The sequence below is a fragment of the Myodes glareolus genome, chromosome 3 (assembly GCF_982192425.1).
Source record: "Myodes glareolus chromosome 3, mMyoGla1.1, whole genome shotgun sequence".
Lineage (NCBI taxonomy): Eukaryota > Metazoa > Chordata > Mammalia > Rodentia > Cricetidae > Myodes > Myodes glareolus.
Window position 1 is genome coordinate 5,670,012 of NC_142028.1, and position 12,099 is coordinate 5,682,110.

General features: G+C 48.3%; 1 protein-coding gene across 9 annotated transcripts in view; it reads right to left on the reverse strand.

Moving 5' to 3' along the window:
* Bmal2 (basic helix-loop-helix ARNT like 2) overlaps window positions 1-12,099 on the reverse strand; it is a 45,481-nt gene that overhangs the window by 28,844 nt on the left and 4,538 nt on the right. For 6 of the 9 annotated variants that reach the window (XM_085687366.2, XM_048432675.3, XM_048432674.3 and 3 more), the window contains exons 2-3: window positions 7,598-7,745; window positions 3,466-3,623 (exon numbers count right to left, since the gene is read on the reverse strand). In XM_085687366.2, the coding sequence (XP_085543492.2) occupies window positions 3,466-3,623; window positions 7,598-7,745 (306 nt within the window). The other 3 variants (XM_048432677.3, XM_085687369.2, XM_085687370.2) reach the window with 3 other exon arrangements.

Genomic DNA, 12,099 nt, shown 5'->3' on the forward strand with positions numbered 1-12,099 from the left:
TTTTCTCCTCTTCCTTTTTTTTTTGTTACCTAGGGCCTCCTATATTATGGGCTGGCCTTGAACTCACTATGTAGCCCAGGATGGCCTTGAACTCCTGATCTTCTTGCCTCCACTTGCTGAGAGCCAGGACCACAGGTGAGCGCCACCACACTCAGGTTATGTGGTGAAGGGAACCCAACCTGAGGCTTCCTGGGCTCAAAGCAAACACTCCACCAACTGAGCTGCCTCCCTGGAGTGTCTCTGCAGCCAGGGCTGGCCTTGTACTCATGACAATCCTCCTGCTTCCGACTCCAGATTGCTGAGATTATAGGCGTGAACCACTAAACCTAGCTATTGATTTAATATTCAAATGCATGGAGAGTAAGAGCTTGAGAGAATAAAATATAATAATACCTACATTTGATAACTTCTTAGTTTATCAAAACTCAAGTAAATTACTCTGAAGGGGCAAATTCTGGAACTCTTCACAAACATTATAAATTCATAGACTTAAAAAAATCCCAAGCCAGGCAGTGGTGCACATCACTTAAATCCCAGCACTTGAGAAGCAGAAGCAGGCGGATTTCAGTGAGTTCAAGGCCAACCTGGTCTACAAATCAAGTTCCAAGACAGACAGGGCTACACAGAGAAACCCTGTCTCAGAAAAAAAAATCCCTCTGAAGATCATATAGAGACTTCTGATAATGTATAAAACTATATAAAATGTATCTGAAATATCATTTGAGACCTTAGTTTAGAGCTCATTATATTAAAACAAAACAACTAGAAAGTTGGCAAAAAAAAGCTAAGGAGTTCACCAGGGCAAGGCTTGGGTCATGTTTGACCTGTGACAAGAAGAGGACAGAACCCACATTCTCAAGACATCCAACCCTGGTGCTGATGCTGGTGATCTGGGGAGGGATAAGGATGTAGCCTCAGGGACAGGACAGGCCTTGGCCAGTGACATATGTCAATGGACACACTGCAGAGTGAGTCAGGAAACCCAGAAACAAGTGAGCGAGAGCATCCTAGAGACAGAAGCAGGGCTGTCTAGGTAGGCAGGCCTGAAGCTATGGGAAAATGGCCACATACGTGAATACTGGGAACATAAGGACGTGTCATTAGACGCTGGAGAGATGGCTCAGAGGCTAAGAGTGTTGACTGTTCTTGCAAAGAACCCAAGTTTGGTCCCCAGCAACTACATCGGGCAGCTGACAACTGCCTATAACTCTAGCTCCATGGGATTCAACCCTCTCTTTTGGTCTCTGCTCCCACTTGCGTGCGTGCACACACACACACACACACACACACACACACGCAATTTTTTTTAATTAAAATGCTCTTTTAAGGTGGGTGTGGTGATGCATGCCTTTAATCCCAGTACTTGGGAGGCAGAGACAAATGGATCTCTGAGTTTGAAGCCAGCTTGGTTTACAGATAAAGTTCCAGGACAGTCAAGGCTACAGAGAGAAAACTTGCATTGAAAAGCCAAACAATAGTAACAGTAGCAACAATAACAATAAACTATTAGAGCTGCCTATAGGGTGCATGCATGTAATCTCAGCACTCAGAGGCAGGAGAAGTGGAAGTCCAAAACAAGCCTTGCGGCATATTGAGTTTAAACCCTGCCTCAATAACACAAAAGCAAACTAGAAAGTGTTTAAAATGTTTGCGGGGGTGCAAACATTTTCATGCCATCCAAGTCCTTGATTCATTTCCTAGCAATCAGGTAGATTTTACCAGGCACTAAGCGGGGTGGGGGCAAGGAAACATTTGTTCTTGGCTCCCTCAGTTTGAAAATAGCGGCTGGAGCATCGGGGGCAAAAACCTCTCAGCATCCCTTGGAGTAGTTTTTCTGTGAGCCCAAACAACACAATCCACAAGTCACCTTCTGACTGTTGTGTCTGTAACACAGTCCATACGCCACCCTAACTGTTGTGTCTATAACACAATCCACACACCACCCTCTGACTGTTGTGTCTGTAACACAATCCACACACCACCCTCTGGGTGTTGTGTCTGTAACACAATCCACACACCACCCTCTGGCTGTTGTGTCTGTAACACAATCCACACGCTGCTCTCTGGCTGTTGTGTCTGTAACACAATCCACACGCTGCCCTCTGACTGTTGTGTCTGTAACACAATCCACACACCACCCTCTGACTGTTGTGTCTGTAACACAATCCACATGCTGCCCTCTGACTGTTGTGTCTGTAACACAATCCACACGTCGCCCTCTGAAGGTCAGTGTTGAAGCTTTGGAGAATGAGCCTGGCCATACTGGGTCAAGCATGCTGAAGCCCAGAACCCAGTGTCTTCACCCCTCTCACTAACATGCTGTGGTGACTCAGGCCTGGTCAGGCTGTGAGGACAAGCAGCTGACCACACGATGGCTGAGAAGGGCCACAGCATCACACACACATCTTCTCCAGGGACCAGCAATGGGTTTATGGAGTGTCTGCCCTGCTGAGTTACCACAGTTCCTCCCAGCATACACCTCTGCTGGGACACATACCACACTGGAGGGGGGGGTATTGTTATATTTTAAAACATTTATTTATTTGTGTATGTATGGGGGGATCAGTTCTCTCCACTACCATGTGGTCAAGGGACCAAACTCAGGCTGTCGTGATTGTTGACAAACACCTTTACCTGTTAAGCCATCTCGCTGTCCCCACACCAGGTGACAATGACCTCACTGTGAATCTGGCCCCCTTGTGAACAGCAACATCCAGAGGGCAGCTCTCTCTCTCTCTCTCTCTCTCTCTCTCTCTCTCTCTCTCTCTCTCCAACTCCAGTACAGAGCAGGTTTGTAGCTGGTATTCAATTCATGTGTGTTGAATTAGCGGACAAACTCATGGCTTCATACCCCCTGCCCCGGGACAAGGCTAATATAAAGGCACCTGGGTTATCTCTAGGATGAAATCAAATGACCTCAGAGAGGCTGAAAGTTTTCATTGCTAAAGACTCAAAGGAAACCCAGTAACTTACACAAGCCTCAGAAGTGGGTAAAAGAGACTCTCATTTCTCAACAGACTCATGGAACCCAGATTTCCAAGCACAGAAAAGAAAGTCCCAGACAGCTTTGCTCTCTCCAGCAAACCCAGTTGGGCAAGGTTGCTGCAGGATCCACAGAACAGAATACCCTTTTCTCTGAAACCCTTGCTCTGGGCTTGGCTTTGCAGGCAGAGATCTAAACAGGAACCACAAGGTGGCAGTGTGCACCCAATTTATACTTTGTTTGCTTTGAGACCAGGTCTCCTGTACCCCAGGCTGGCCTTGAACTCCTAATCTGCCAGTGCCCACCTCCATACTGGGATTTTGGTGTCTGACTGCCTGTCTTCTCACATGAAGCAAGGGGTACAATTCTGCATGGACGTGGTAAGGTGGACAGACGTCACAGCCAGGACCAACCCCAGACTGACAGAGTGCTCTGTATGGAGACCATGATGCCCAGCCTGGAGCAGCCCTGTCCTTACTTACCTCTCAGAGACCGCAAGTACTGCACTGCCCTCCTCAGGACAGTGAGCTTGTCCAGTTTCCGGGCCGCGGGGCTGAGTGGAGGAACCATAGAGGACAGCTCCCGAATCAGATGGTTCATCTTGTCTCTCCGCCGCTTTTCCATCTGGCTGTGTGCTTCCCTGGAAGGGAGGAAGAACCTCCTTGGCTAATGTTCACCCTGTCATCCGGAGGCACTTGGGGTTCTGGGGCCCACTGCACTCAGGGTGTGGCTGCATTTACACGGAAGTCAGAGCTGGGGAAAGTGCTTATAAAATCATCTTATCTCCACCATATTCTGTGACTTTGACCAGGAACTTCCTGAGCTAAGACATCTGTGATCCGAGGCCATGATTTCCTCCCTCCCTCCTGTGGAACAGCATGTGGTCTCCATACATCAGAGCTGACCAGACATTGCTGTCATCCTCAGTTCATCCCCATCCAGCTCCCAACTGTGCCTAGAAAGTGCTCGGGCCCCGCTCTTTAAGACATGAGCACTGATTCCAGTGTTGCTGCTGTGGTTTCTGACCCTAAGTCTTCCGTTATAAGGATATCACCATCATTACCATCATCACCATCATCACTATCACCATCATCATCACCATCATCATCATCACCATCATCATCATCATCATCACTGTCATCACCATCACCATCATCATCATCACCTCATCATCACCATCACCATCATCATCATTATCATCATCATGGTCACCATCATCACCATCACCATCATCACCATCATCACCATCATCATCATCACCATCATCATCATCACCATCATCATCATCACCGTCATCATCACCACCGTCATCACCACCATCATCATCATCACCATCATCATCATCATCATCACCACCATCATCATCACCGTCATCACCATCACCACCATCATCATCATCATCACCATCATCATCATCATCACCATCATCATCACCACCATCATCATCATCACCGTCATCATCACTACCATCATCACCACCATCATCATCATCACCACCACCACCACCATCACTATGGGGTGCCTGCCGCAGCACACAGACAAGGTTCAGATGATAGCTCTGTGGAGTCAGGCCTTTCCAGCTTTCACAGGATCTGGAACTCAGGTTGTCAGGTTGAGGTCTCTGCCCCTGAGCACCCCGCCATCTTGGAGGTCTTCACTCCCCCCTGGTTTCCGTGGTCCTGCTTCTCACCCTCCTTGGTTCTCCTTGCTCAGCCCAGCACCTTAGACAATTGATTCAGCTCTCTTTTCTCTAAATATTGGTGTCGTCATGATCCTCTGCTTGGTGCCTGTGTCCCCAGAGTCAGAGTGCCCTAGGAGAACGTACCCCTTCCTAAGGCTCCACGTTGCTCCCTGGCTACCTTCTCCCTCCAGTCTTTGGAAGAAGTTCTGCCCCTGAACACTTCCCAAGAAATCTGCAACTAAAGAAAATCCAAACCACAGGCATCCGTCATCAGGCATTCAGTCTGCTTCTCCTTCCATATGGTGGCCCTCGGCTGATGGCACATGAAGTTATTCACACACACACACACACACATATAAATATCCACAATCATGTCTCTTCCTCTTCAGCCACCACCAGCCACTCTGGGGCCCTGCGCTGCCCCCAAAGCCCTATAAATTGCGCTTCCTCCTAATGTTTTCCTCAGCTGATTCCTGCTACCTACACTTGCAGAATTGCCATTCAACAATCCTCACCCATCAAATATTGTTCTCCCTCTGAAACACAGCAGGTCTCATCTACTTCTCAACCTCTTACTCTATCAGTTGTCACATAGTAGGTTTTATTTTCTGGAGGGAGGTTTTTTTTTTTTTTTTTGACGACTAGAGAAATGGCTCAGTGGTTAAGTAAGACCTTTGCTGTTCTTGTCCACAGGTGACCCACAACTGCCTGTAACTCCAGTTCCAGGGGATCTGACACCCTCTTCTGGCCTCTGTGGGAACTGCACACAAGTGGTGCACATATATACATGCAGACAAACACTCATATACATAAATAATTTTTTAAATTATTATTTGTTTTGTGTGTATATATGTGTGTGTGTGTGCGTGCACACACACATGTTGGAGGCCAGGAAGAGGATATCAGATTCCTTGGAGTTGGAGTTACAGGAAGCTGTGATTCACTTGTGGGTTCTAGGATCCAAACTCCAGTCCTCTGAAAGAGCAACAAGTGTTCTTAACTTACTGAGACATCTCTTTATCCCCACATAGTAGATTCCTAATAAATGTTGAATGGCTATATAGCACAAGACCTTGGCCACAGTCCTTTTGAGAGAATTCGCTGTCCATCCAAAGCCCACAGTGGCACAAGAAAGTGACCGTTCTCACAGGGTCGTCTTTATGAGTATTAAACAGTCTGGGGCTACGGGAGTGAAACTGCTCATATGTCCACAGGCTGGCGTTCTCTGAGCGAAGTATTACACATATCCAGCACTTAGCAAGAACTGTGCTTTGAGAAAACCATAGAAAATTGCAGGAGCAAAGGAGAACCAGGCCAGGGTGAACCTCTGGAGCGTAGTGAGCGTAGCCTGCTCCCTTCACACGCCACACCCTCTCCACGTAGCAGGAAGCCCAGGCAGATGAACTCGCTGCTGCCACTGGGGCTGCTATTTCCATTCTTGATGGAAGGAAGACAGGCGAAGGGGCCCGGGAGAAGGTTTCCCACCGTGGTTCCTGTCATGGATTCTGACCGGGAAGGAAGGAGGCCTTGACTCACCCCTGGGATGGTGAAGCTCATTGTCACATGACAGGATTTGGAATAACCTAGGAGACACCCTCCAGGCTCGTCTACGAGACTATTCCTAGAGAGGATGGAAAATCCTCTCTGAATTATGTAATTCAAGGCCAGCCTGAGCTACAAGGGCCACATAGTAAGTTCCAGGCTAGATAGTGTTTATATAGAAACTGAATCTCTAGAAGCAAAAAAGATCCAAAACCAAACCAAAACAAGATACACACATACACAGTCACATACATACATACTCACACACACACACATACACACACTCACACACACATTCACACACTCTCTCACACATACTCACACACTCGCACACACACAGTCACACACTCAAACACACTCACACACACAGTCACACACACTCACACACAAAGTCTCACACACACAGTCACACACTCACACACCTAGTAGGAACTCTCATTTGTTATCAGCTGATATCTCCAGATGAAGGTAGCTGTCCCTGGCCAGCTGCCCTGATCCTGTACATCTTGTTAATGGGAGAGAAGCAGAGAATACAGAGACAAACCAGGAAGAAATCTCCCAGTCATACGTGACTGACCGGAGAAGTACTTTGAGGCTTATGGTTGAACCACACCAGTATCACTGTCCTGGGGACCAAAGCTAAAAGATGAAGGATCCTGGTGAGAACTGACTTAAACAGACTGGTAAGCTGGTTTGTATTCTCTCTAACTCAGAAGCCGCCCTTCTGGGCTGGTGGGAAACTGACCCCAGCTTTCCCACTCACACACAGCGCTATCCCAAGATTTGTCCCAAACGGTTTTATTGTATAAACCTAGCTTTGGGAGGCTAATGAAAACATCTCAGGATACAAGGTGCATAGGAGAGCAGGGGTAGGTTGAAGAATGGCTCAGTGGTAGTGTACCTCCAGTGAGGACAGGGGTGTGTCTCAGAAACACACCTCTTACCTAGCACGCTTGGGGTCCTGGGTTTATTCCCAGCAACACAGAACCAAGCAAATACTGAGATCTTCGTTATCTAGCTGGCTTAGTTACTATGGAAACAAGAGCTTTATGAGATTAAACTGAGTGCAGATCACTGGGCTATTCTGTAACCGATGGGTTGGGTGACCAGTGAAGTGACCGGAAGACAAACATGCACGAATGTTTTGCTCCTGGTGCAGTATTTTGATAAGGTAAGAGGAGAGTTAGTCATGACCATAAGCATTACATACTGAAACAGATTATACACCAACATCTCATTCAGATTCTGGCTGACCTTCCTGGACAGCCCTCAGCGCCAGTCCTGGAAGGCAGGATCAGTGACAGGTACAGTAGGCCGTGAGCAACCGCCATGCTGCCACAGACTTGGAAATGACTGCAAGAGTTCATGGGGTTGGAACAACGCGCACTCACTGGGCCGGGTCTGAGTCACTTCCCTTGCGTTTCCTCGGAAACTCCATCACAAGGGAGCTGGCAGGTCCAGGAGCTGTGAGTTTCGTCCCTGGGCTCCTGTGACTAGAACCCATAAGAGCAAGGCTCTGGCTCTCTGCCGGCCCTTTACCTGTGTGTGAGAAGCACAGGAGGAGTATTTCAGATATTAACTCTCACCTTATGCATTATTATATTACACAATTCATACAGTAGTTCTGTCTTGATATCTGAAAACTCAGCTAAGAGAAACGCGACGGGATGAGAAGTCTCCTTTATTTGAATTTAGAGAATTCAACCACGAGTTTGAAATTTGTGGGTTCACTCACCTTTGGAAGTTTGTTGCGTGACAGAACAAGCATACGGGGGGCAGACGGCCCAGAGGCAGCCAGAGTGGAGGCAGTGGCATGGCACTGGGAAACAGTGAGGAGCTCAGAGAAATGGCAGTCTCACCTCCTGACTCTGAAACACATGACTGTGATTGGCTGTGGCCATCTGAGGGGGGCTATTACAAGCAACCTGAGAATTACTGAATTCATGATGGAGACACAAGGTTAGGGGCGTAGCTCAGCGGTAGAGCACTTGGCTAGCACACATGGGGCCGTGGGTTCCATCCTCAGCACCACGAAACCCAGGAATGGAGACAGGCTTTATGTTGTGGTGACTGATACCCATCAATCAATTAATACCGGAAAATACAGACCAAGGTGCCTTGGGGAGGGCGAGGGGGAGAAAAGGAGCCGACTCCATCATCTCCCAGGACTCTGGTAGGAGCAAAAATTGTTGTAAATGTTTACAAGGTGATCTGGAACATGGTGTGGAGGGCCATGGCATGCCCCCGAGCCAGCATCCACCCCTTTGACCAATGACCTTTCTACTAAAAATTCATCAAAATCTTTCAATAGTGGTTGAGTGTGACTCAAACACCTCTAACCCCAGCTTCCGGAAGACAGGTGCAGGAAGATCACAAGTTTGAGGCTAGCCTGAGCTACAGGAAATCCCATTTATCGACTTTGGGACCAGATCCCCTAGTATTCTCCTGTAAGCCACAGGACTGAAGGAAAAGTCAAGATCTGGCAATGCATGCACGCCAAGAGCAATTGTCACATCCCGGAGGCGAGAACAAGTGGGAGGAAGTGAGGACAGACTCTCACCCAGGGTCTTTGATGTTGAGTGTCAGGGAGGCAAAAGACACGGCCACAACTGTGTAGTGGGATCTGCTTCACTGACCTCCTTTCGCAACGACATGGGCCTTCCTTCCCATTCCACACCACCAGCACAGTGTGTAAGCCGCTTTAGGAGCCTGTTAGATCAGAAACGTATCAGGGAGCTTCACGTACACTGAGTCTGGCCAAGTACTTCAGAGGAGGTCAAACCTACTGTCCTGTCCAGTAGCCTGCAGCCATGACTAACTGTTATAGAAGGGGACTTAATTGGTGGTGTGCTGGCAAGCAATTTCCACAGAAATCCTTCCTCAGCGATCTTAAACTTGCTCAGTGTACTCCCTTGCCCCGAGCACACCTTTGGCTAAATTCTGCCTTTGTAACCCAATCTTCCCGAAGCAGGCTTAGCAGATCCTGGGTAACATCACTTCGTTACTCTCAATCTCTCCTCATTTGACTCCACGGGTGCTCGTGGATGCTGACACATGAGAAACAGGCAAAGAGAAACAGAAAATCTCACAGCGATTGTATTTTTGTTGCTTGTTGCTGCTGTGTCTGCTTGGGTTGGCCACAGTTCTCAGCAGCACGATCAAACAATGACCTCTAGATTTGACTAATCTCCAACACGGGTGCATTATCGTCAAGGAAATGCTCCCAGGTAGACTGGAAGGGACTGATCTACTCCATCAAAGGCCTGGGACATACCTGAGGCTTCCCTGGGACAGCAGCGGCAGAGCCCCTCAGCCTGCCTGCGGACAGTCACCCTGCAGGCTCCAGGCTGGCCTAGCTCCCTGCACACTTTGCATGCCAGCTCCCTGCCAATCACTGCAAGAAGCCTCCGGCATCTCTGCTCCTCTGGCTGTGCCCAGACACGTGCATCTGCCCAACATCACCCCATTGTTAGGTGAAATTGTTCAGAATCCCTCAAAGCCCTGGAGGCCAGCCGGCACTCCACTCTCCTGCCAACAGACAGGTTCCATTTTAGTTATCAGCATGTTGCAGAAATGGCACCATCGGAAGGACTGCAGGTATTGAAGGAATGTAATCTAAGGTCAGGCAGAAAGGTTACGTGTTCTGGAGGCCAGCTGGCCTGGGTTCAGGCTCTGGCTCGGCAGTCTTTCCCTTAGGAAGGAACCTAAGTTCTCAGCTCCTCGGCTATGCATCTGGAACACAGAATAAAACAGTGCTGTCCTCAGGCAGCTACTGCAGAGCTGGTGAGCTACAACTCGGGAGGTGTTCAGAGCGTTCCGCGATGGCCTGAGATGGTGCACTGGGTGTTCGTGAAGGGGGCGGGGACGTGGGAGCAAGCACCAGCCAGGACTGTAGCCACTGAGTTCTGAGAAACCGCGGAGCTGTGATTCAGAATCCAGTCAGAGTGACACAAGACCAAAGACATTTCTCTGACGATGACTTTAGAAAAAGTATTCTGCCTAACCCCAGGTCAGACGAGAGCAGGACCAAGCAGTTCTCAGAACCTCGGAGAAGCCAACCCGTCCCAGACCTGGTGAGCCCCACACTGAGGAAAAGCGGGGCAAGTCACTTCAGCAGGGCTTTCTGAAAGGCCTAGAGCAGCTCTCTGAGTTCGATGAGAGTCGAACTCAGCCCCACAAAGACAGTTCCCTCAGGTTCTGAGCAAACAGAAGACCACTGTTGGCCAGTGAATTGGGCCCCAGTGGCCACACCAGGTTTAGAACCCATGAAGGATGGCTCTACCAAGGCAGTTAAACTTGAGAGGCAGGAGAGGAATTTATCTGGTGATGGGGAACTTCAGCCAATCACATTCTGCTTAGGGTGTGTCCCCCTGGGGCCACACAAAACAAATAAAAGATCCGCATTGGCTTGCCACTTCTCTCTTTGCCCCCTGTGTTCTTGGATTGCTGGAACCCTGGTTTTGTAAGTTTTCCTTTCTTCTGTTTATTAAAGCTAAACCTTTTATATTAAGCTAGTCTGGTTAATTTTTAACTACCGATCGACCACGCCCCTTCAATCCATACTCATAAAAATATTCGCATGCCATTTCAAAAATAGTCAATTATTATAAAAATATGAAGGAACCTGAAAGGAAAATGAAACCTCCACCATCTGAAACAGCAGGAATGTCTTTTGCGCGCATTTGTTTTGTTTGTTTTCAGATAGGACCTTATGTCTAGCAAAACTTGAACTTGACCGTGAACTTGAAATCCTCCTGCCTCAGCCTGCTGAGTTCTGTACCTGCCGGTGTGTTTTGCAGGCTTGTATCACCAAACCCAGCATAACAAATATTTTAAAAGCAATAAAATAACCCTATCATTTACATCCTTAATTACCACTGTTTCCATAGTAACAGTGATGCCCAGAATCTAAAATTATTGTCAGCTCCTAGAGAAATCAGAAACAAATCATTTCTAAATCTTCCTCTAAATAGCTTGCTCTTGAAGCATCTTAAATTCTGAGGTGTGGATTTGACCCCCGCTTCTCATCAGCCCTTTTGCTTCCTGTCACATGTCCCAGAGGTAACTGTGGTGACCGTATACCCGAAGTAATAAGAACCAGACAGCCGGCTCAGTGGGTAGAAACACCTGCTGCAGCAGCCTGAGGTTTGAGCCTGATCCCTGGAATGGCCAGTGAAGAACTGACTCTTGAGAGTTATCCTCTGACCTCCACAAGTGTGCCATGCCATGTGCACACACAAGCACGTGTGCTCACGCACACACACACACACACACACATACACAGACATGAGTGAATTAGAAACTTAAAAAAAGACGTGCTAATGCTTTAAGGAAACGTTGTGTGCTAATGTCTAGAGAACCCTAAAGCACCATGACACAAGGCAAGCTGGGTCTGGTCGCCTTCCTTTAAGGCAACGTGGTTGCCTAGGAAACCCGTTAAAGCTGTGGCAGCCTGCTAGGGCGCAGTCCTGATTGTCTCCATGGCAATACAAGTGTAACTGACCTTTGTCGGCTGTGTAAACTCAGAGAAGAAGTCCAGTTCTCCGGTCAAGGAGCTGGTACACACGCAGAGAATGAAAGCCCGCCTGGAGGCCAGGGTGTCGCACCTAATATTTCACCAGAACACCTCTCGGGCCCCAACAATCTTCTGTCCCTTTAGATGTTTACAGGGTATTCAACCAATGTCAACAGCGTTTACGGCATCCTAGCTTCCAACACCTGTACCGTGGTGGTGAAGGTCTGTAATCACAGTATTGGGGGGCGGGGATCAGCAGGATTCCGAGTTCAAGGCCAGCGTGGCCTGTGATGTGAATAGACAGGGAGGGGCAGGTACCTACTTCCCAAAGGATGTCGTGGGGACAAACTAAATAGTTCTGAAAATGCTTTTTGAAAG